The 25,877-nt window shown below is 45.7% G+C and overlaps 1 protein-coding gene across 1 annotated transcript in view; it reads left to right on the forward strand.

The window, feature by feature from the left end:
- Positions 1-5,165: 5,165 nt before the first annotated feature.
- The window catches only part of B4GALT1 (beta-1,4-galactosyltransferase 1), a 51,864-nt gene continuing 31,152 nt past the window's right edge, over positions 5,166-25,877 (forward strand). Inside the window, exon 1 of the mRNA XM_056848493.1 lies at positions 5,166-5,409. Within this exon, the coding sequence (XP_056704471.1) occupies positions 5,166-5,409 (244 nt within the window). The remainder of the gene's footprint in view (positions 5,410-25,877) is intronic.

Raw genomic sequence — 25,877 nt, forward strand, 5'->3', positions numbered from 1 at the left:
GGGACAGGCGGCGTGGAGAGCCGATTTACACATGATGCGAGCTAAGGGGGTGGAATTCTGTGCCGGATTGCCCAGAATACGAAACTTTGTGCATGGGAAGTTTTGCCTTTGATTTGCCGCTTTGCAGATGCACATTTTTCCCATCCAAATTTTCAAAACTCTGCATGGAGGCTTATTTTTGAGTTTTGAATGGGGAAAATGTGCATATAGAGAGCATACAATCTCTATACCTGCACAATGTAACAACAAAAAATATTGTATACCCACAAGCATTGTGAAATTAAACATATTAGAAACGTGCGCTTTCTCTTTTCTTTCTTTTACATTTAACCAGACTGAGCCACAGCAACGCGTGGCCGGGTACAGCTAGTACCAAATAAGAACTGAGTGCCAAAATTCCTTGCCCTGCAGCTATCTGCTGCTAATTCACATAGATATTCACGTTGCTTGGTACTCCAACCGGATGGAGAGTTACTCTGCTAAGATAAAAAGATTTTATAATTACCTACAGATCCCCAGTCACGAGCCACAGGGCAAGAGCCTCTGGCGAGCAGGAGCCTTGGAATTTAAATGCACACAGCCCCCACCTCTCAGACACAAGCTCCAATCACAACAACCCCACTTAACAAGGGAACAATCAAGCTTTCAGGCAGCAATCAACCTTAATCACCCACTGGCAAAACAATCACAACCCTCTCCCAGCAAACCTCAATTAAATTATCAGTTTAGTTAGGCTCCCCAGCGTTTTAAAAAAGGCAAAGTTTAAACTCACCCCTGCCTGTAGTCCCCAGCTCAGCTCAGCTGAATCAAAATGCAGCCTCTGGTGAGCAGGAGCCTTGGAATTTAAATGCACACAGCCCCCACCTCTCAGACACGAGTGCCAATCACAACAACCCCACTTAACAAGGGAACAATCAAGCTTTCAGGCAGCAATCAACCTTAATCACCCCCCTGGCACAACAATCACAACCCTCTCCCAGCAAACCTCAATTAAATTCTCAGTTTAGTTAGGCTCCCCAGCGTTTTAAAAAAGGCAAAGTTTAAACTCACCCCTGCCTGTAGTCCCCAGCTCAGCTGAATCAAAATACTGAAAAAAAATTCTGTTTGCACTTTGTTTGGCCCCTTTAGCTGTGAAGATGTCTTCCAACTATTTATAAGCCGTGGTATCCAAAAACCCTGTTAAAGCAATGAGGGTTACCGCACTTTGTATTCCCAGCGATGTATTAAGAGTTTGAATACGTTATAAAAAACATCGCTTTAAAAGGGTTTTTGGATACCACAACTTATAAATGGTTGGAAGACGTCTTCACAGCTAAAGGGGCCAAACAAAGTGCGAACAGTATTTTTTATAACGTTTTCAAACTCTTCATACATCAGTGGGAATACACAGAAAGTGCGAACAGTATTTTTTTATAACGTTTTCAAACCCTTAATACATCGCTGGAAATAATTGTTTTTTATAACATTTTCAAACTGAGACAGCAGGCCTTTGAAAAACCAGTAGGCCTCTGGAAAAACAAGGGCAGAAAGGAGGGGGAAATAGGGAAAGAAAGAGTGGAGCCAAGAATAGCAAAAACGAGAAAGAGGAGGTCTGTTGATTAAAGCTAGCGAGACAAGGGAGGAAGGGAGTTGATATCTTCCAAGGTTTGGCTGGACCAGAGCTGGGAAGATACCAGAACTGGCGTCTGGAATCTTAAGGAAAGAACAATAGTCAATGGTAGTTACCAGGGGCAGGAAAGAACTTCAAACAGGACCAATGGCATTCCTGTATTCTGTATTATAATGAAGCCAATCATAAATAAGCTGAATATGATAATCAACCAGTAAGCTATTAGCTAAGACTTTGCATCCAATGAAAAGTTATTATAAAATATGCATAATGTATTTTCAAATGTATAATGAGCTTATAAAAGATGTTGCACACCTTTGTTAAAATGCGCAGCTAATTCTTTTGATGCTCTCAAGAGCAAGGCTGAGCCCAGCAGCTACTGAATAAACACTGGCTTTTTCTAATTCTGGTCTAAGGTCTCTCTGTCTCCCGTTTCCTGCTTTTGATTTATTATTTTTCCCGTTACAAAACTCTTAATCCACCGCTGGGAATACAAAGTGCGGTAACCCCAATCCCCCACGCAGAGTTCTGAGCATTCGGATGGGAGGAAATATGCCTCTCAAGAGCGGCACGTCCAAGGCAAAAAACGTCCCCGGCAGAGTTGGCCCAAGAGCGGCTCCTGAAAACGGGCCCCACGGAAAGAAGAAAAGCCAGGGCAACCGGTCGTGCGGATGGAGGCGGAGGGAGTGTATGCCTGAAATCATTATATGCTATGGGAAATTTAGTGAAATGTATTCTTTGATTTGAAATATATTCTTTGTACTCAATAAAGTATATCTGCACTCATGAACATGCCACACTCAGCATATTAGAGGTGGCTTGTATAGTTACACCAAGCACTTGCTTATGTTACAGGCCTCAAGTATAAGAGGCCCACTGTTACTCCTTAGTTAGAAGCTAATTAAAGAATCCATAGAAGGCCTTAGTATGCTTGCATAAGCTGGTTTTCTAGAGATAAGAACCAGCTAGGAACCCTCTTAGTTAGCCTTGGCAGCTGCCAGGGTTCAAGATAAGAACTGCAGTAATTTAGGATCAAATAGAGAAGCACCTGGGAATATGGGTCTTCACTGCTCATTAGTGAGAATGATTCACAGTGGGTAGCCGTGTTAGTCTGTCTGCAGTAGTAGAAAAGGGCAAGAGTCCAGTAGCACCTTAAAGACTAACAAAAATATTTTCTGGTAGGGTATGAGCTTTCGTGAGCCACAGCTCACTTCTTCAGATACACCTAGACGTGAATCCATCTGTCTTTAAGTAGAGGAGAGTGAATTCAGACAAGCATTAGTATGTAAATGTTAACAGTATGTAAATGTGAATAGCAGGCGTGATGGGATTAGGTGTGGTATGCAGAAGAGTCTGTGATGTCCAGGGGAGAGATGGGTGTGGAGATTAATCACCAGTGGGTGATTAAGGTTGCATTCATGGCTCATTACCAATGCTGATTTCTCTACACCCATTTCTCCCCTGGACATCACAGACTCTTCTGCATACCACACCTAATCCCATCACGCCTGCTATTCATATTTACATACTGTTAACATTTACGTACTAATGCTTGTCTGAATTCACTCTCCTCTACTTAAAGACAGATGGATTCACATTCTAGCTGTATCTGAAGAAGTGAGCTGTGGCTCACGAAAGCTCATACCCTGCCAGAAAATATTTTTGTTAGCCTTTAAGGTGCTACTGGACTCTTGCCCTTTTCTACTAGTGAGAATGAGATCACCATTTCTACGTAACGCCTCCGAATCTCTAATAGGGTATTCAAATCCTTAAATATCCACTATTGGTTCTGTGTATTGACGCCATGCATTTCGTCTTTTGTACCACCCTTTACCAAAGATGATATCCGTGCTTGCACTCCTTTGATGTGTGTGTGAATTGTCCTGCCGCAGTTGGGGCAATTCTCACCCAGTGTGTAGATTGGGTCTAATAAACAAACTGCTTTGAACTCTCAACCTCCTACTGCTAGGAAAAGTCATGCTAGGGAAAGTGGAGGGCAGTAGGAAAAGAGGAAGACCCAAAAAGAGATGGATCGACTCCATCAAGGAAGCCGCAGCCTTCAATTTGCAAGATCTGAGCAAGGCTGCCAAAGACACAAGACATTTTGGGGGACTTTCATAGGGTCGCCATGCGTCAGAAGCGACTTGGCAGCACTTAACACACACACACTGTGTTATTGTCATTGGGAATTGATACAATAATACAGGCATATGAATAAACCTCTAATCAAGGACTGGAGAAATTAAGGACTTATATGAGGATGGCCAAATTAACGGAATTCATACATGGAAAGGATACGGAAGAATTTAAAAATGTGTGGATAAAGGCCGCCACATATTGGGGCAAACTGGCAAAAATGGATTTTCCTAAGTTAGTGAGTTATAGAAATTAGTCTTTTGTTTTAACATCTTTACATTTTATTAGCGACAAATATGTTTAAAACGGTCAAGGCACTTCTGCGGAAGTCAGGCGAAGGGTCACATTAGGCCACTGGTTCCCAACCAGGGGTCCGTGGACCCCCAGGGGTCCGCGAGAACTAAATTAAGGTCCGCGAAACAAAGTTATAGACCCATAATAAATTAACATTTTCAATTAAAAGTTCTCTATTATAAAAATATATATCCAAATATTAGTCTAAGTTGAACGTTGAACTAACAGTTATGATTAAAGTTTATTTTCAAATGATTTTTATTTTGAACCTTGGGGTCCCTGCACCGAACAAAAAAGTCCTAGCGGTCCCTGGTCAAAAAAAGGTCGGGAACCACTGCATTAGGCGGTGGGTGGAGGGTAAGGGGGTATCTTGCGAGAGTTAACAATCGTATCCTTGAAAGTGTGTTAATGGGTATGTATAGATACTCCTGGATATGTATAGATACTCCTGGATAAGTTCTCTATTATAAAAATATATATCCAAATATTAGTCTACGTTGAACGTTGAACTAACAGTTATGATTAAAGTTTATTTTCAAATGATTTTTATTTTGAACCGTGGGGTCCCTGCCCCGAACAAAAAAGTCCTAGCGGTCCCTGGTCAAAAAAAGGTCGGGAACCACTGCATTAGGCGGTGGGTGGAGGGTAAGGGGGTGTCTTGCGAGAGTTAACAATCGTATCCTTGAAAGTGTGTTAATGGGTATGTATAGATATTTTGGTTGATTCTTTTCCCCCCCCCTGTTATGGGTATGTATAGATACTCCTGGATATTTTGATTCTTTCCCCCCCCCCGTTACATTAACTGTTAATTTTCTTTTTATGTTATAAGAATTTATTTTAAAAAATTATTATTATTATTATTATTATTATTATTAATAATAATAATAATAATACAGGCATATCAGGGGAAAGCGGGGGCGAGAGGAGGAGGAGGAAGAGGAGGAGGAGCCCCAGCCTGACATCACCCTTTCCCCTCCCTGCCTTTCCTCCCTGCGCCAGCGGGCCGGGCGGCAGCGCGGCGGAGCGCGGGGCGCCTGCAGTCGTCCCCGGAGCCGGCCGTCGGGGATGAGTCCTCCCTCGGGTCCGGCGATCTGAGACCCCCCCACCCCACCCCAACCCCGGGACCATGAAGGAGCTGCCGGGGTCGTGGCTGCAGAAGGCGTGCCGCCTGCTGGTGGTCTTCTGCGCCCTCCACCTCTCCGCCGTCCTCTTCTACTACCTGGCCGGCCACGCGCGCGGCCGCCCGGAGCCGCCCCCCCGCGGCCGGCCCCCCTCCCGGCCGGGGGCCAGCGCCCCCCCGCGGCCGGAGACGCCGCCGGCCCCCCGGACGGCCAACCTCTCCCACTGCCCGGACCCCTCCCCGCTGCTGGGTAAGCGCCGCTGCCCCTCGCGCCTTGCGCGCCTGCACGGATCCTTCCTCCTCCTCCTCCTCCTCCTCCTCCTCCTCCTCTGCAAGTGGGCTCCTCGCCGCCGTCGGGGGCTGGGATCCGGCTCCCCCGACCCACACCCTCCCTTTCCTCTTCCTGTCTCCCCACTCCCCCCCCCCACCCCACTTCCCTCTTTGCAAGCCGGTCCCTTTTGCAGCTTGATCGGAGAGTCGTCCCCCCCCCCCTCCAACAACCTCCATCTGAGCGCAGTTGGGTTGGAGAAAGTTTCTCCTGCGGTCTTTTTTTTGGGGGGGGGGGCTTGGAAAGGAACCCCCCTCCCCCCAAATAGGGGGGCGGATTCAAACTCTGCCCGCGGAAGGCTGCGATCGGGGGCTCCCCTTCTGGGGAGGGAGCCCCATACAGTCGATGGGGACTCCCCCTCCAACAACCTCTAGCTGAGCGCAGCCCGGGTTGGGAAAAGTTTCTCCTAGTCTTAAGGGGCCTCGGAAAGGAAACCCCCCCCCCACTTAGAGAAAAACTATGGATGTATATGCGGATGGCCAAACTTACAGATTCGTTGCATGGTAAAGACATGGTACAGTTTAAACAAAAAACAACCATGGTTTAAGGCCACCGCATATTGGGATAAATGGGCGAAGATGAATTTTGCAAGTATAGTTAATGGATTATAGATTAATGTCTTTTTTTTAATACAATAGCGATAATAATAGTAATTTTAAATACTGTCATGACACTTCTCCGGAAGTCTAGTGGTGGTGGGAACACTGTTTAGGGGGTGGGTGGGGGAGCACTGTATATTTTGCAATTTATATTATACAATGTAACTGTGATGGTTTTATAAGTGCTCTTTTCTTTTTGTGTGTGTTTTTGTACTTTTGTACTTTATGGTTTTTTTGTGGTTTTGATTTATGTATATTATAATTTTTTCTTTTTTTATTATAAAAATAATAAAAATTAAAAAAGAGGAAAGGAACCCCCCCAAAAAAGGGGACGAATCCAAACTATGCAAACGGAAGACTGCGATCCCGGGGGCCCTTTCTGGGGAGGGAGCCCCATACAGTCGATCGGTACTCCCCCTCCAACATCCTCTAGCTGAGCGCAGTTGGGTTGGGAAAAGTTTCTTCCTACCGTCTTGGGGGGGGGGGGTTGTCGCTTGACCCATGCGATTGCTGTGAGCCCCAGAAAGGAACCCCCTCCCCAAGGGGGAGGAATCCAACTTTGCAAATGGAAGGCTGCGATCCCGGGCCCCCTTTCTGGGAAGCGAGCCCCAAATAGTCGACCGGAAGGGATCCCCAGAGTCATCTAGTCCAACCCTTCACAATGCAGGAAATTCCAAACTACCTCCCCCACACACACCCTCTTGTGTCCCCCTTCAACAACCTCTAACTGAGCGCAGTTGGGTTAGAAAAAGTTTCTCCTACAGTCTTGCGGGGCTTGCTTGTCCCATGTGGTTGCTGTGAGCCTTGGAAAGGAACCCCAAAAGGGGGGGGGGATTCAACTTTGCAAACAGAAGGCTGCGATCCCGGGGGCCCTTTCTGGGAAGCGAGCCCCATATAGTAGATCAACCCTCCCCCCCCCCTCCATCAACCTCTAGCTGAGCGCAGTTGGGTTGGAAAAAGTTTCTCCTACAGTCTTGGGGGGGTGTTGCTTGTCCCATGCCATTGCTGTGAGCTTCGGAAAGGAACCCCAAAAGAGTGGGCGGGGGGTGGTGAATCCAACTTTGCAAATGGAAGGCTGCGATCCCGGGGCCCCTTTCTGGGAAGCAAGCCCCATATAGTCGATCGGAACCCCCCTCCCCTCCAACAACCTCTAGCTGAGCGCAGTTGGGTTAGAAAACGTTTCTCCTACAGGCTGTGTGTGTGTGTATTTGTCCCATGTGGTTGCTGTGAGCCTCAGAAAAGAACCACACAAAAAAAAGGGGGGGGATCCAACTTTGCAAACGGAAAGCTGCAATCCCCTGTCCCTTTCTTAAAAGCAACCCCCATTTCAGGAGGAGGGGGGCTTCTGACCCAGTGGACCCAGGATCGGACTGCATGGTTTGGCCACCTTTGCTGGGAAGGAACTCTTCCTAAGGGGCCATTTATGCAGGGGAGGTTTTGCCTTGGATTTGCCGCTCTGTAGATGCACATTTCCCCCATCCAAATTCTCAAAACTAAAACATAAGCCCCCATGCAGAGTTTTGAGAATTCGGATGGGGAAAATGTGAGTCTGCTCAGAATTCATTTATGCACGGGAGGTTTTAGCCTTGGATTTGCCGCTCTCTAGTTGCACATTTTCCCCACCCGAATTCTCAAAACTCTGCATGGGGGTTTATTTTTTAGTTTTGAGAATTTGGATGGGGGAAATGTGCATCTAGAGAGAGGCAAATCCAAGGCTAAAACCTCCCATGCATAAATGAATTCTGAGTAGACTCACATCAGCTTCGGTTGCACATCGCTTTTTCTTCCTCTATAACCCCCCCATCTTTCTTTTGGGGTTTCAGAGCTATAGGTTGGCACGCCTGCAGTCATCTGCGGCCACACACATTTCGCTTCTCTTTGGCTGCATCCGCTCGGGCTGTATGTATATCAGGCAAGTGACTTCCCTTTGGAGGGCAGCCTGCCTGTCGGTTTGAATTTCCGGTTCATAATCGTGCCGACAGTTGGTTATCACGGCTTAAAGTGGGGGGCGAGCACTGCAGAACAGAACTTTGTCATGTCGCCTGTGAACAGGCGCATAAGTGGATGAATCACATGTGCCACGTTGCTTAAGGAAGAGTGTCCTCCCCACATGGTGTATATTTAAAGTTCCTATTCAATGAGTTTCCTGACCTGCATAGCCCCTGGCTAGCCTAATCACCACCACCACCCAAAAAAAATTCGATTAGTTGCTGGTTGTCTCTTTCAGTTTTGCATAAGAATCGGGTTTTTCCCCTCCACATCTGCAGAACGCCTTGAACAACAGCTGTGGAGTCTTGGCATTTTGACATTTCCCTGTTTAGTCTGGCACAGTGGTAGTTTCTCAGCAAGGGTGTGGATCCCAGCAACTTCAGGCTTCCACATGCCTTTTGTAGTGGTTCAGAGCGGGGGACTCTAATCTGGAGAACCGGGTTTGATTCCCCACTCCTCCACACGAAGCCAGCTGGGTGACCTCGGGCTAGTCACAGCTCTCTTGGAGCTCTCTCAGCCCCACCTACCTGACAAGGTGCGGAGAGGAAGGGAAGGTGATTGTAAGCCGGTTTGATTCTGGTTTTTAAAAAGATAGAGACAATCGGCATATAAAAACCGACTCTTCTCTACTGCTTCCAAAGCTAGGGATAGAAGCCTGACTCTGTGCCATAGCTATGTCTGGAGGGTGGGCGGTGTTGTGTAGTGGTTGGAGCATCAGATTAGGATCTGGGAGGCCCAGATTTTAATTCCCCTGCTCTGACACAGAAACTCGCTGGGTGAGCCAGTCACACTCAGGGAACTGCAGAAGGGGGAAGGTTGACCCCCCCTTTTGCAATTTCCCACATAACTGCTCTTTTTTAAAAAGTATCTTTAGGATCTATGCACCATTTTGTTTAACCTTTCCCTGCTTGTCGCATTAGCAGCTTTAAGCAAATATTTTTAGGGGTTTCTCACAAAGCATGCATAAGCTTTCTTCCCCCTATTGCTTTGACACCCCACCACCACCACACTCACGAATGTTTATATCTTTCTTTCCTAGAAATTCTGTCTTGCAAAGTGTTACAGACTGTTCTAAAGTAAGCTGGTCCCTTGCTTTGCCTGCAACCTCAGCCCTATAGGACATTTTCCCTTTAGGGTCAGATTTCCCCACATTTGGAGCAGGCTGACACCCATCCTTGGTTCTCCCAAACAGCTGATCTGGCTGTCCTTGGGATCCCTACAGTTTGGAAAGTCCAGCCCCATAGCTCATTTGCCCCAGAGCAGTGGTGTTCCTGTTGGGAACCTGTAGGGCTGAATTTCTTACAGGGACTTTTCTCAGACTCAAGGTTTAAAGGACCATGATATCATTTATCTGGCGGGAGATTCTGTGACCGTTCTCTTTAAATCCCAACCTTGGAAATTCAGCTCTACCAAGGACTTGCTTAACCCTGGGGTGAGAGAGAGGGTTATTATCTTGAACTTCTGTAGAGGGCAGTTTTCCCTATGGGTTGAATTTTCCCAGCTTTCTTAATCAGGCATCTCTCGGTTTCTTTAGCTGGAGGTGGTGACCTGTTGCTTAGAAGTTTGGGAAGTCACAGATTTCACCCAATTCCTATAATCCTGCAAAGTACGGGGTAGGAACTGTTTGGAAAGCCCTAACCTATGTTTGCAAAGCACTCTGTCTCTCTCGTTTGTAATTTGACCCCTGGGGAGATCTGGGGGCAAATCCCCCCATAACCCTGGGAAGGCCAGGATCAGGGCTTGCCCTGACAAAGGCTGGGCTTTGTGCTTTGAAAGGCTGTTTGGACATTTGCTCAGGCTATTCCTAACCTCTCACCCTGTGCCCACGTAAGCGCTTGGGGCAAATACCCACCTAGCCTTTCAAAGCACGGGATCTACTTAGTCTTGAATAGAAGCAAATGGGTTTCTGCTTGCTTCTGTTCCGCCTAACCGAAAACTGGCAGGCTGCCTGTCGGGAGGGGGGTGCCTCCTTCCCTTTTTGGGGACAGAGGGTGAGACTTGCGTTTTTCTCCGAACCCAGGGTTTCTCCCAAATACGGGAGAAACTTCTCCTTTGTGGTTAGTCTGTTTGTGCTGCTGTAGTTATGTGCATGGATGGGTGGGTTGGTTAATTCAGCAGGAGAAAGAAAAGTACTTGTAACGGCCTTAAGAGCCTGGACCTGCCCACGCTTGCCAGGAAGCTAAGCAGAGTTGGCCCTGGTTAGTACTTGGATGGGAGACCCCCAAGGAAGTCCAGGGTTGCTGTGCAGAGGCAGGTAACGGCAAACCGCCTCTGAACGACTCTTGCCTTGAAAACTTCATGAGAGGTTGCCATAAGTCAGCTGCGACTTGATGGTATTCAGTTATTATAAGTGTACTTAAAACCAATTACCAAAGCCACTTAGTTATTTGTCGTGTAGTTATAATTTTTTGGGGGGTAAAACAATGCAACTTTCAATATCGTTAGTAGGGTTGCCAGATCCCTCTTTGCCACCGGTGGGAGGTTTTGGGGGCAGCGACTGGGGAGGGACTTCAATGCCATAGAGTCCAATTGCCAAAGCGGCCATTTTCTCCAGGTGAACTGAAGTATATCGGCAAGTGATCAGTTGTAATAGCGAGAGATCTCCAGCTACTACCTGGAGGTTGGCAACCCTAATTGTTAGGGGAAATTTCTGTAAATGTGAGTGATTCGCTTAACTCTTCTCTTTGGCTTTCATCTAATATAGTTTCAAATTTTTTTGAACGTGTCAATCTTTCCCCTCTGTTTTCATTAAATAATTTTGTACACGACACCCTCATTATGCTTAGGTTTTATCCCGCCCCCCCCCCCATTTTTTTAAATTCCCCTTTCAAAGTAGGCAACTCTTGGGCAAAATACATTTCCGCCTCCGATTTTGATTTTGCTATAGCTCAGCTGTTTTTCATCCGATTTCCTTAAAACGTGGCAATTTTGTATTGCTTACCCAACATGCCAAATTTCATTTTGATAGGCAAATCATCTTGATGGTGTAAGGAACAGAATGTGTGTGGTTTTAATGGAGGTGCCACATGCCGGGATGACAGAATCCCTCTTTCAGTCAATTGACCAAGTATAGTGGAATTCTTTTAATGCTCATTAGTTTTCATAAAGCTTCCCCTCCCCCTGTTGTCTGGTTTCTATTAATCAGTAACTGGATGTCATTTAATATTTAATACGAAAAATAGACTAGATAACTCGGTTTTGTGCTTTTCTGGGTTTTGGCTGCATTGAACAAATCGATGAACACCAAGCACTGAGGTTTTTGAAACGATATTTAACTTAATGCTCTTCCTGTTCAGACTATTTTTTATTCAGTATTTATTTCCACTAGATCCATGTGTTTTATTCCTGCATGAGATAGAATAATGCGAGCCAGCGTGGTGTAGTAGTTAAGAGCGGTGGTTTGGAGCGGTGGACTGTAATCTGGAAAACCGGGTTTGATTCCCCACTCCTCCACATGAGTGGCGGACGCTAATCTGGTGAACCGGATTGGTTTCCCCACTCCTACACACAAAGCCAGCTGGGTGACCTTGGGCTAGTCACAGCTCTCTTAGAGCTCTCTCGGTCCCACCTACCTCAACAGGGTGTCTGTTGTGGGGAGGGGAAGGAAAGGTAATTGTAAGCCAGGTTGATTCTTAAGTGGTAGAGAAAGTCAGCGTATAAAAACCAATTATTCTTCTTGTAATCACACTATGTCTCTTCAGTTCGTAATACCTTATTACCCTTCTTGCACGATCCAATCCATTTTTTTTCTTTTTACTTTACCAGTTTTGACAACAGTTGAGTTTTAAGTACAACTGTTAACAGGGTCTTATTGCTAATGTTTGGGAGAAACCTTTGCAGTCACTGCTTCCAAAAAGCTTTCACATCCTGTATCCAGACACAGATATTTATTTTCTGCCTTTATAAACAGCTTTTCTGCCAATGCACTCAAGATACTTTACGGTTTAAAATAATAGTTTACATCCCGTTAGACACAATACAAAAGGGGAAACGAAAGGAGAATGAAAAGGAAAATAAGTGTGTTTAGGGATCTGCTCTCATGTTAAGGAATGCACTTAACACACACTTTATTGTTAGCCAATTTCTAAATAATATAAACATACAATACAGCGACAGACTGGCATGTAGAATCGAGTTGTTTCATTGCTTTAACTCTTAATATTGTCGGTGCCGTTTAAGCACAGCTACACCCTCCTATGTCCATTGAAGTCAGTGGGCTTAGAAGGGGGTCACTCTGCTTAGGATTGCTCTACAGTCATGTGCATACTTGGGAGTAAAGCCTAGTTGGATGCCTTCTTGTAAACACGCATAGGATCGTGGAGCACGATAAAATTTGCTGCTAAAGATGTGGCACAAACTGGAGGAATTTTTCACAATACAAAACAGAAGAGTGTTGGGGTTTTGGGGGGGAGGTTGGTCTTCCACTGGTTACTGCCTGCAAAATCATCAAAAAGGTTTACTGTGCAAGGCCTTCTGGACTCTTGCGTAGCTCCCATGGGAGAGCTTAGTTCCAGGAAACTTTACCACGGATTGGGCCTCACGTTGGCTTTATGCCTGGCTTTCTCTCCTCGTGCCGTAACCAAAAGAGACTTCCCGGGGAACGGACAAGGATTGTGACTCAGTTTTGCAAACGCTTGGATTAATTCTTTCATCCCATTTATATCCTGGTTTTTCTCCAAGGACCTCTGGGTAGGATATGGGTGTGCTCCCATTATGGAACTAACCATCTAGATCAGTGGTTCCCAAACTTTTCAGGCCACCGCCCCCTTGGTTCCACAAAATCAATCCCAGCGCCCCCCTACCCTATTTTATAAAAAGCATTATTCAATAGAGGGGTTTGCACGACTCACTAAAGGAGATCATAACAATAAAATTTCAAAACAGCAACAATTAATTACACATTTATTAAAAATCAAATTAACACTTTTTAGTTGAAATTTATTCAGCAAAACTGATGAACTTGATCCAGTGGTACCAGCTCTTCAAAGTCTGGGGGGAAAATTCTGTTAGTTTGCTACCAAATTTGCCAGCCTGGTGCCATAGCTTGATCTATTGTAAATTAGTGAACAACACAGTTGAAGGGGCCCACCTATAGCACCCCCTGCTGCCCCCTTGCCTCTTAGTGCCCCCCTAGTTAATCCCACCGCCCCCCAGGGGGTGGTACTGCCTGCTTTGGGAACCACTGATCTAGATGTTGCTACCTCCCTGGGTACGGAGACTTAATTACCAAATCTTCCATTGAGGCATCTGGTTGAATTCTAAACCGGACTTAGAAGTGTGTAACTCTGCTTAGAACTGGATGCGCAGTGGTTGGGGAAATAAGTACAGATACGCTAAATGTGCCATTTTTTAATTGGGTAAATTTCTAGCGAGAGCTGGGGAATGGTTGCTTGGCTAACCTGTTTTTCTCACATTGGATTGTGTGATCTGGGTTCCGCTGCATCAGATATGTCTGAATTTCCGAGAGCCCTTTGGATGGTTTCCTTTTCCAAGACAGCATATGGTTTCTGTCTCTTGGAACTGCCCTTGGGTTGTTATTTGCCATGCTCCCCTTGAGTTGCTGCTGTTTGAGCCCGATACGGAGAGCCCAGGATCTTGTTGCTTTGACCTTGTGTTGTTGAGGAGACTAAATATAACCACAGGCTGATAAGCACATGCCTGGTATGGAAATTGGACAGGAACCCGCTCTAGCCGGCACAGTTTACTGTGACCCTTTAGGCTGAACGCATAAATTGTGGCCTGTCAAATGTTAGGGTTGCCAACCTCCAGGTACTACCTGGAGATCTCCTGCTATCACAACTGATCTCTAGCCGATAGAGATCAGTTCACCAGGAGAAAATGGCCACTTTGGCAATTGGACTCTTGGTATTGAAGTCCCTCCCCTCCCAAACCCCGACCTCAGGCTCCGCCCCAAAGACGTCCCGCTTGTGGCGAAGAGGGACCTGGCAACCCTATATCAGGTGCATGACTTCCCCTCTTTTTGATAATCCCAGACATGGAGCTAAGGAGCTAAGGGGAGGGTCTGTGGCTCAGTGGTGGAGCATCTGCTTGGCGTGCAGAAGGTCCCAGGTTCAATCCCCGGCATCTCCACTTAAAGGGACTAGGCAAGGAGGTGATGTGAAAGACCTCTGCCTGAGACCTTGGAGAGCCACTGCCGGTCTGAGTAGACAAGACTGACTTTGATGGGTCAAGGGTCTGATTCAGTATAAGGCAGCTGCATGTGTGTTCAAATGGGACTCATCCCTTATGGGCCACCATACATGGTTGGTGGGCTGCATTTGGCTTGCTAGGTCACATAGCGTAAGAGTCTGGATGGTAGGGTTGCCAGGTCCAGGTTGGAAACACCTGGAGATTTTTGGGGTGGAGTCTGAGGAAGGGGGGTTGGAGAGGGGAAGGGCTTCAATGCCATAGAGTCCAATTGCCGAAGCAGCCATTTTCTCCAGGGGAACTTATCTCTATCTCCTGGCGATCACTGGTAATAGTGGGAGATCTCCAAGACACCTCCTGGAGGTTGGCAACCTTACTTGACAGACTTATAAGGTACTATATGGCTCGAGGGAGCTGTTTGGTAGAGGTTTTCTTTGAACGGTTTGGAGAGGTGTCATGTGACCTCTGGCTTGAACTGCTACAGAAGCGCATCCTTTCTCTTTCACAACCCATAGCTGTGACATATGAGTCTCTTAGTCATTCCTGGTGTCTCTCGGAGAGCGGTAACTCCCTCATGCACCAGAAAACTGCAATGCATAGAGAATTACATTTGTATGGCAAATGGCTGGCTTGCACAAATTTGAACTGTATGGACTGGCCCTTTCCTTCATAATGTCTTATTTTTATAAATGCAGGTTGTGCATCCCAGATAACCCTGCCCTTGTGAATGGGGCCAAATCTGTCAAAGCAAATTTTTCTCAGCTGGCTTGTCCACACACACACACACTTGTGTTAGATGTTGGGCTAGGGTTGCCAACCTCCTGGTGGTGGCTGGAGATCTGTTACAGCTGATCTCCAGCCGGTAGAGATCAGTTCCCCTGGAGGAAATGGCCGCATTGGCAACTGCACTCTATGGCATTGAAGCCCCTCCCCTCTCCAAACCCCTCCCTCCTCAGGCTCCGCCCCCAAAATCTGTAGGTATTTCCCAACCCGGAGCTGGCAAACCTTTTCGAAACTTGATTTAGACCTGGGTGTGGTGTTAACCTGGTTTTAGTTACTTTAGCAAGAACAAAACTATCCTTTGACCATCCAAGACAATATTGGTGAACCTTAGGAATGCAAGAAATCTTGAATGAGTGAGCTCAGAACTTGATGCATAACAACACTGCCTTCCTTTTTGGCCAGGCAGTAAGATCCTTTGGCTGTTACCACACTAGGTATTCCCAGCGATGTATTAAGAGTTTGAAAACGTTATAAAAAATACTGTTCGCACTTTGTTTGGCCCCTTTAGCTGTGAAGACGTTTTCCAACCATTCTTTAGCCATGGCATCCAAAAACCCTTTTAAAGCGATGCTTTTTATAACATTTCCAAACTCTTGATCCATCGCTGGGAATACCTAGTGCGGTAACAGCTTGTGTTGTTCTTGTTTGAGCTGAAATTGTTTGAAGTAGCTGACGAAATGCAAATAAATGGCCTGGAGGAGCCATGCAAGCATGCTCTTTGCATACCCGTTTCCCTCTTTAAATGGTTTTATAAGGTAAAGGTCCTCTGTGCAAGCACCGGGTCATTCCTGACCCATGGGGTGACGTCACATCCCGACGTTTCCAAGGCAGACTTTGTTTGCGGGGTGGTTTGCCAGTGCCTTCCCCAGTCATCTTCCCTTTACCCCCAGCAAGCTGGGTGCTCATTTGACCGACCTCGGAAGGATGGAAGGCTGAGTCGACCTTGAGCCGGCTACCTGAAACCGACTTCCGTCGGGATTGAACTCAGGTCGTGAGCAGAGTTTGGACTGCAGCACTGCAGCTTACTACTCTGCGCCATGGGGCTTTTAGCTTGCCCTAATTTGGAGGGAGGATGAGGAACAGCAGAGGGGACATCTGGTCAAAAAATGTAGTAAAATTTGTTGTGGAAAAAAAAGGCCTTCAAGCGGGTTGCGTTTGGGTGAACAATAGGGTTGCCAACCTCCAGGTACTAGCTGGAGAACTCCTGCTATTACAACTGATCTCCAGCTGGTAGAGATCAGTTCCCCTGAAGAAAATGGCCGCTTTGGCTATTGGACTCTATGGCATTGAAGTCCCTCCCCAAACCCTGCCCTCCTCAGGCTCCGCCCCAAAAACCTCCCGACGGTGGCGACGAGGGATCTGGCAGCTCTGATCCAAAATGGGTATCTGATGACAGAATTTTTAAAAGTAAAAATTGGGAGGCACATTTATCTGTGCAATAGGAACTTTATGTAAAAGGGCTGTCATTCATGCTTAGCGTCTTTTGCTGGGGTTAGGGTCTGAAAAGTATACCTGATGTGGCCGTACGTCCATCATAGCCAGTAACAGAGTTAGCTGCTTATCATCTGTCGCATATGTGGCATGGAAACAGTGTAAAAATACCAGGCTTTTTTTATTTTAGCCCCAGAGAAGTGGGATGCACCCTGTTAAGCAGAAGAAGGAAAGGGAGTGAAAAGTAACAATAGATGAGTACGCGCAGGTTCAATTAAACACTCTTGAGATTTGCTTTCATAGAGGATAGGCATGAAGGATTCATGAAAAAAGCAGGGGTTGACCTCAAAGGCACTAGCCAATAGACCCCTGTAACAGGCACAACTACTACCTTCGTTCTGAGTGTCGGAATTGGATTTCACAACCGGTTTAATCAGAGGCTGTGGTGGGAAAGGAGGAGAAAAGCATACATTTGTACTGCAGACAGTTAGTTATGGAGTTACCAAGCCACTCCTGTTGTGGTTAACATGTCTCGCCCACCTTCATCCTGAAGAAACGTCGTTCACTGTATTCTGTCCAATCCCTTTCCCAGCCAGAAAATGTCTTTTGAGTTAAGACGAGGAAGGGAAACCTAATGAAGAAAAACAGGCGGGCACTGTATGCTCTTTCACAAGTTTTAAAAGAAAAGTTTTTGCTGAAGAGGAAATCACATTTCATATATATATTTGGTGTGTGTTCTTTGTTTACTGACTTGTTCCTTATGTTAAAACGCAGATGTTTCTCTGAAGGCCAACCGGGAATGGAGAATATCTTCCTCTGTGTTTGTGTGTGTATTTGTGCACAAGGCAAACAAGCTAATCTTATCTGCCATGCCAGGACAGATCAGCCAAGGGCTCCTTTGAGTTCTGAGCTGCCAAGTGATAAAACCTGACTCACCTTGCTACACCTGAACTGGTCCCTGTTCAAATTTTTAGTCAGGGTTTGCCAATCTCTAAACGATTAGAGATGATCCCAATACATCCACAGCTGGTAATGTTTAAAGCAGAAGGTGCCAAGGTGTGAATCAGCTTGTAAACCCGTTCCCCTCCCAGTTCTGTAAATAATTGCATAAATACCTTCTCTCCTAGAATGGCGATGGAGGGAGTTAAGTGTGGTTGGGACCTTTCATGATGTAAACTGTTCCTCCTTTCGTGCTGGAAGCTGTGTGTAATGGGGAGGGGGGTCAAGGGAAGGCTTAAGCGCCTTCCTCCTATGCGCCTGGGAATTAAGCTCCAAGCCCAGAACTCCCAGTTAGTATGTGTCAGCGTGGCGTAGTGGTTAAGAGCGGTGGTTTGGAGCAGTGGAGTCTGATCTGGAGAGCCGGGTTCGCTTCCCCACTCCTCCACATGAGCAGCGGACGTTAATCTGGTAAACTGGGTTTGTTTCCCCACTTCTACACTCTCTCTCAGCCCCACCTACCTCACAGGGTGTCTGTTGTGGGAAGGTGATTGTAAGCCAGTTTGGTTCTTCCTTAAGAGGTAGAGAAAGTCGGCATATAAAAACCAACTCTTCTTCCTCCTCCTCCTTCTTCTTCTTGCGCCAGCCTAATGGGGGAACTCACGGACTTTGTCATGTGTGAATTGGACTCCCCTAATGTCCCATCTGGTTTGTGTTGGACTGCGGGCACAGGGCCAGCGAGAAGCTGTAAGGATGTTACTTGCCTACCCTGCATCCTTGTTGAGACGCTGTGTGGAGCATATTCCGTAGTATCCCATTATTGCTATGATGTACAATTTGAAATTTTGTCTAGATTGCACACAGGACAGGCGTCCTAATTAAGTCATCAGTTACATGACCCAGAAGCTTCTTTTCCTAATCTCAGAGCAATGCTGTAGGTGTGGCTGTGATTTCATCATTGGTATGGGGAAAGTGATCTGCACATGCTCAGACCCCCATCCCATCCCGGAAATGAAAATCACTGCTAGAACTCACTCATAGTGAACCCTTTCTCAAATATAAATCCTTTGCTGCCGTCATTTAGCTGTCAATTGTGTAGGAACGTTCAGCTCAATAACAAATTAAGCGTATCCTGAAAATGTTTATTAACACCATAAGCATTTAAACAGAAATATAAACCTGAATTAATCAGAAGAAAGACAATTCCAAGGAGGGAGTTACGTTTTTCCAATTCATCCACATCCCTTAATATTAGGGATTGGAATGTGTTAATAAAGTGACTACAGTTCTTAGGAATGAAAGTTGACTTGGGTTTGAAGGTAGATGCATGAGTGTAATTGGGATCCTCCTTAAAAAATTATTTCAGTTTTATAATGCGAAATAGTTTAAAGAGGTCCACCCTCATTTGGAAGGGTGAGTAAGAAGGGATGGGAACAAATCCTAAACCAAGTTGTAATACGTTTATCTCTTCTTCCGTGAAGTTTCTAGAAGACAAATTTAACGCGCCCTCTAGATCATGGCTGCGTTTTGTTGAAGTCTTCTTCAGCTCTTTAGTTGTTGTTGAGTTAGAGTAATGTTGAATTAATCACCATGATAGTCCAAAGACTTCTTAGTAGGGACACCGCCCTAATGGTGAGGCTCACATTTATGGCAGATTGCCACAGTGCCCACATGCTACAAAGAATAAAATATTATCTTTACACTGCTCTTATATTTAACCAAGTACTTATATAAATGCATAATCCATAAATAAAATGTATACATACAATTTGCCCAAGCTTGAAGTATTGTTTTTCGACCTCTGAGGGTTCCAAAATACAATTCATTCAGTGGGTGTGATTTAATTTTACCCAGAAGTCTAAATAGTCACACCAGTCAGTAGGGTGTTATTTCCTATCCAGGATCTTAAGGGTACAGGTTCCTTATTATTAAAGAAAACACGAAAGGTCAAATTCAGTGTTTAAGCCTCCCGGTGCCAGAGATTTAAAAAGAAAAATAAGTCTCATCTCATTTTGAAGTAAGATCTTCTGCACGTTCCGATGGTCATATGGTGCCGGTTTATATTGCCATAGAACGAAAAAAGATAAGTCGTTCTCAGAATGGCGTTGTGTAATAAAATGTTCCACTAGGGGCGCATCTTTAGTTTTGGCCCGAATACATGAGCGATGTTCCCACACGTATTGTGGACCCAATCTATAAAAGTCCACATTTGCAAACAATGCAGTAAACCACCTGATGGGAGGCACAATTAGTAAAGGAAGGCAAAGTATATTTAAAATTACCCGTGGATGTACTCACTTCCTTAACAGGCAAACTATAAGGACACATCATACAATGCCCACATTTAAAATGGCCCCTGGTGCTACAGCTAGGGCGTCGAGGTAGCAAATCAGACCTGATCAAATCATCCCTGAGTGCGCAAGTTTTTCTCAGATCGAAAATCTGCTTGGCATGCAGAAGGTCCCAGGTTCAATCCCTGGCATCTCCAGTTAAAGGGACTAGGCAAGTAGGTGATGTGAAATACCTCTACCTGAGACACTAAAGAGCCGCTGCTGGTCTGAGTAGACAATACTGACTTTGATAGACCAAGAGTCTGATTCAGTATAAGGCAGCTTTGTGTGTTCTTAGTATAGTTTCCCTCCCACTTTGATGCATTTTGCGCTCTTTGAACAATTTCTCCATCCATGTGTCAGAGCTTTACTACCAACTTTATGTATGACATGCTTCATAGGTAGTCTCCTTTGGTGATATGGAATTGTTCTGGAAACGGAAAGCGTTCCAGCAAAAGTGTTTTTTCCTGTATCATTTAAGTTTGGCTGCGTGAGCCTTTAAACTCAGCGTAGACGCATCCTTTGATCTGCGGTTCAGTTTAGATTAAAAAGAACCAGGTTTCCTCACCCCCTTTATGTATTTGGCACAGTTTATGGCTCGTTTTTATAAGCGCTTGGAGTATTGTATAAGAATTCGCGCTAGAATTGTCACTGGTCATTTCTTTGTCAGTCTCACTTCGCTGGTGGTGCTAAGTTTGGATTTTTCTTTAGCAATTCTCAGGGGAAATAAAGAGACTGTATATTTGATCCTTCTACAGAAATCTCTGGGTAGCCCCCTCAAATCTTAGCACCTTCCATGCTCCCTTGCCCACTATCAAGACATGAATGCATGAAATAGTCTTCTACTGAGCCGGACCATTGGTCCATCAAGAGCAGCGTTGGCTGCTCTGACTTGCCGCAGCTGGCCAGGGTCTCCACACCACCTTCCGCCAGATCCTTTTCATGGGAGATCTTGGGGATTGAACCCGGGACCTTCTGCACACAAAGCAGATGTTCTGCCACTGAGCAGTGGTCCCATCCACAGTCTGTGGAGGAAAGCAATGGACAGCAGTAGTTGAATCCCCTTTAAAGAGGAATTGTGAGCAGTGCAAGAATGTAGTACTTGACTGCTGGAGTTAATTATTTCTTAACTTTACTGACCAAGTTAACGTGGCATTAAACCATTTGTGGTTATTCCTTAGCTCTGCTGGCATAGATGGACAAATGTCAATAGCAAATTCCATGGGGAAAATATGTTAGTGTGACCGTTGACCTTAGACTTTGCTTCTGCAATGTTCCACATGTCTGTGAGTCTCCTGCTTGCCCCCCGCTCTTAAACCCCTTGCTCAACATAGGCAGGGGAGGTATTATATATGTTTAGGAAGTTTAGAAGTAAGGGGAAGGTATAAAAAAGAAAGTTTTTCAAGCACAAATCTTTCTCTTGTGGGAAAGCCTCTTCAAATACCCATTTTCTCCCATATGTATTGCTGTTCCCTGCACTGGGGGGCCATTACACCAATGCCTACCCTAATTTCAAGTTTGTTTGCACTGCAGCACAGCTTATGCTAAGGCAAATGAACCTTTATTTTTCTCCATTTCCATTGCACTGGCTGAATTGTTTCCAGCTCAGTTGTAGAAGAAGAAGAGTTGGGGAGGGGCCGTAGCTCAGTGGAAGAGCATCTGCTTCGCATGCAGAAGGTCCCAGGTTCAATCCCCGGCATCTCTATTTAAAGGGACTAGGCAAGGAGGTGATGCAAAAGACCTCTGCCTGAGACCCTGGAGAGCCGCTGTCGGTCAGAGTAGACAATACTGACTTTGATGGACCGAAGGTCTGATTCAGTATAAGGCAGCTTCATGTGGTTTTTATATGCCGACTTTCTCTAATACTTAAGGAAGAATCAAACCGGCTTACAATCACCTTCCCTTCCCCTCCCCACAACAGACACCCTGTGAGGTAGGTGAGGCTGAGAGAGTGTGACTAGCTCAAGGTCACCCAGCTGGCTTCATGTGGAAGAGTGGGGAAACCAACCCGGTTCACCAGATTAGTGTCCGCCGCTCATGTGGAGGAGCGGGGAATCAAACCCGGTTCTCCAGATCAGATTCCACCCTCACCAAACCACTGCTGTTAACCACTACACCACATTGGCTCAGGTAGTTCAGAACCTGATGGCTCCCAAGTTATACTTCCTCATAGGAAGGTGATTTGATGGTTAGCTGTGGAGGTTTTGAGCAGCTTTGTGCAGGCAGAATTATTGGGTTTTAAGAACAATCCTTTACCAAAGGTTCACACCTTTGGTAGGAACTGGGATGACCAGATTATATTTTGATAGACTGATAAATGTTCTTTCTTTTGGCAAGCGGTTTTAGGGTAAAGGCCCTCCGATGTGGCCGTTTCCTCCAGGGGAGCTGATTTTTGTAGAGTGGACATCCGTTTTAATTCCAGGAAAACTTCAGGCCCCTTAAGGATAGTAACCCTAGAGCCAGTGTTGTGTAGTGGTTAGGGTGTCAAGACTAGGAATTTGCTAATTTTAGTCCATTAGACACTTATGTTTTAATACAAGAGGGTTCAAATGGTGTTTCATGGACCTCTGGGTTTCAGGGACCCCTGGAGAGCCAGCGTGGTGTAGTGGTTAAGAACGGTGGTTTGGAGCAGTGGGCTCTGATCTGGAGAACCAGGTTTGATTCCCCACTCCTCCACGTGAGCAGCGGGGGCTAATCTGGTGAACTGAATTTGTTTCTCCACTCCTACACCTGAAGCCAGCTGGGTGACCTTGGGCTAGTCACACTCTCTCAACCTCACCTACCTCACAGGGTGTCTGTTGTGGGGAGGGGAAGGGAAGGTGATTGTAAGCTGGTTTGATTCTCCCTTAAGTCGCAGAGAAAGTCGGCATATAAAAACCAACTCTTCTTCTTCTTTGGTAGCTTGTCACTGGTTTTCTCAGCAAGAAAATCAGCCAAAGCACGTGAGCTGCCTTTCAGGGAATGTTGTCTGCCATTACTAATCTTGTCATTGAGAAACCCAGCGATAAAGGAACCCAGTCGAAACTATCCCCAGAAGATATTTAATATTCATTCTGGGATATAGTCACTATTTTTCACATACAGCTAATGGTGAAGCCCCAGAGGCCCTGCCACCAACCTGCGTGGACTTAAGACGCGGCCAAAAAAACTCCCGAGTATCCTCTCCAAACGCACCATGGGTTCCTCCACAGTGTAGCTTGTGCAGAAAGGGTTCTCCCTGGAAGTATGACATTGGGAAACTGCTGATTTATTAGTCCAAGACAAATTGTTGGCGAGCGGAAGAGTTTTAGAGAGGTAAAAAAAAAAATAACCCTTGTCCTAATGAAGAAAGCCTGGTGTGTAGGAAATGTATTTAAGAAATGTAGCTGTGCCGAGCCAAAGAAAGTCTTTTTCTGTTTTATGCCTCTAACATTTGTGCTTTTCTTGGGCCCAGAGTAGATTTTATGAGTGCAATGTGGGGCTCCTTAACCTGTATTTCCCTCAAAAGGGTAATTTGGGGACCCAAGACGTTGTTTGCACGGGAGAAACGGGGGGGGGGTATGCTTAACCTTCCCTCTGTCTGACCAGGAGGATGCCTTTGTTGGCCATTTGCAAGAGCGGGCCGGGAGGGGTCATGCACCCTTTCCTCAAGCCGATTCTCCCCTTCAGAGCCTCCTTCGCTCATATTTCTGGTTACCTCCGCAAATGTGGAATGGAGCCATGCATTTTACGACTCAGTATCTTGTTTGGCCTTTAGAAAAGAAGGGCAGTAAAATATTTGATGGCAAGATAATTTTCTGTGCAGTGTTGGCTTTACAACGGAAACATTGCTAGAAGGATAAATTTAATTATAGGGAGAACGGCCCATCCCCAAAAGAGAGAAATTGGCTTTTCCAGTTTCCTTGCTGGGTGGATTAGCTTTGTTTCCCCCTTTCCCCTCTTGGAATAAACATAATTAATTACCGTGAGCTTTTAACTGGGAATGGCTGCATGTAGTACCAGAACTCATGAGCCCCCAATGAAGATAATGGGCATTAGGTTCAGGACAGAGAACAAGAAGCACTTCATCACTCAAACAGCAATTAACTTATGGAATTCACCGCCCCTGGATGTAGGCCACTAGTTGGCTTTAAAGGGGGATTAGAGAAATTCATGAAAGACAGGTCCTGCAGAGGCCTTTAGCTATGATGTTGAAGCAAAACCTCCATGTTCAGAGGCAGTATACCTTTGAATGCCAGAGGCTGAACCGGGGCAGACTGACCTTCATGCTCTACTTGTAAGCCCTCCAGGGGCATCAGGTTGGCCACTGTGTGAAACAGGATGTTGGACGTGGTAGACCATTGATCTGATCCAGCATAGCTGCTCTTACATTCTTATTTTAATATGGGCTCATTCAGCTTCATTGCTGAGCGGGGTCCATATTGGTTGGAGAATGTTCTAGAATAAGTCAAGTCTGCCCCACTACAGTTTTATGCCAGCTGTGTTAAGGAAGGTTTTATTGTTAGGTATGAAATATCCCCAGGCTAGCCTGTTCTTGTCAGATCTCAGAAGCTAAGCAGGGTCGGCCCTGGTTAGTATTTGGATGGGCTACCTCCAAGTAATATCAGGGTTGTGACAATGAGGCAGGCAATGGCAAACCACCTCCAAATGTCTCTTGCCTTGAAAGCCCTGCGGGGTCACCGTAAGTCAGCTGTGACTTGACGGCACCAAAAAAAATGAAAGGGGGGAACCCTACAGTTTGCATGCTGGTCCCCTTCTTGAGAAGAAAACAAAAGAGCCTGGCCAGATTTCGTTTTTTGAGTTCAGGATGAGCAGAATGCCTTCATTCCCAACTTCCCCACTGCACTGCTTTCCCCAGGTGTGTGTGTGTGTTAAGTGCTGTCAAGTCGCTTCCGACTCATGGCGACCCTATGAATCAATGTCCTCCAAAATGTCCTATCCTTAACAGCCTTGCTCAGATCTTGCAAACTGAGGGCCGTGGCTTCCTTTAGAGAGTCAATCCATCTCTTGTTGGGTCTTCCTCTTTTCCTGCTTCCTTCAACTTTTCCTAGCATGATTGTCTTTTCCAGTGACTCTTGTTTTCTCATAATGTGACCAAAGTACGACAGCCTCAGTTTATTCATTTTAGTTTCTTGGGTCAGTTTAGGCTTGATTTGATCTAGAACCAATTGGTTTTTTTGGCAGACCACAGTATCCGTAACACTCTCCTCCAACGCCACATTTCAAAGGAATCTGCTTTCTTCCTATACATCGTAATAGGAAATACTGTGGCATGAATTAACTTGATCTTGGTTGCCAGTGACACATCCTTACACTTCAGAATCTTTTTTAGCTCCTTCATAGCTGCCCCTTCCCAGTCTCAATCTCCTTCTGATTTCTTGGCTGCAATTTCCCTTTTGGTTGATGTTGGAGCCCAGGAATAGAAAGTCTTGAACAATTTCAATTTCCTTATTGTCAACCTTAAAGTTGAGTAATTCTCCTGTAGTCATTACTTTTGTCTGATTCTCCCCTGAACCTGCTGTCTCTGCAACTGACGGGAAGTTCAAGCAGACGATGTTTTGTACCTGGGACAGCAGAGGGAAGGAGGTCTTACTAATGTTTCACATTGGGTAGAATAACCCATTGTGACCAGAGAGTCATTAATCAGTTTGCTGGTGTCAGAGCGAGCTGCCACATAAATGTTGGGGAGACTGTAGTATGCATGTTAGCTTTTTAAACTGTAATAGGAACTTGTGTGTTATGCATGTGAAAGAAGAAGAAGAGTTGGTTTTTATATGCCCGCTTTCTCTACCACTTAAGGGAGACTCAAACCGGCTTACAATTACCTTCCCTTCCCCTCCCCACAACAGACACCCTGTGACGTAGGTGGGGCTGACAGAGCCCTTAATAGAACTGTGACTAGCCCAAGGTTACCCGGCTGGCTTCATGTGGAGGAGTGGGGAAACAAATCTAGTTCACCAGATTAGCATCCGTTGCTCATGTGGAGGAGTGGGGAATCAAACCCGGTTCTCCAGGTCAGAGTCCACCGCTCCAAACTACCGCTCTTAACCACTATACCATGCTGGTCCCGTCCCCCACAATATACTGTATGTAGTTCTTTGTCCAAGGTAGGCTAAGTATTTCAAATAAGTTACTATAGAAAACTTCATTGGCACTTAATATGTGCCAACAACAAAATATTAATATGATGACCTTT

Source organism: Euleptes europaea, chromosome 4, assembly GCF_029931775.1.
Source record: "Euleptes europaea isolate rEulEur1 chromosome 4, rEulEur1.hap1, whole genome shotgun sequence".
In the NCBI taxonomy this organism is placed as follows: domain Eukaryota; kingdom Metazoa; phylum Chordata; class Lepidosauria; order Squamata; family Sphaerodactylidae; genus Euleptes; species Euleptes europaea.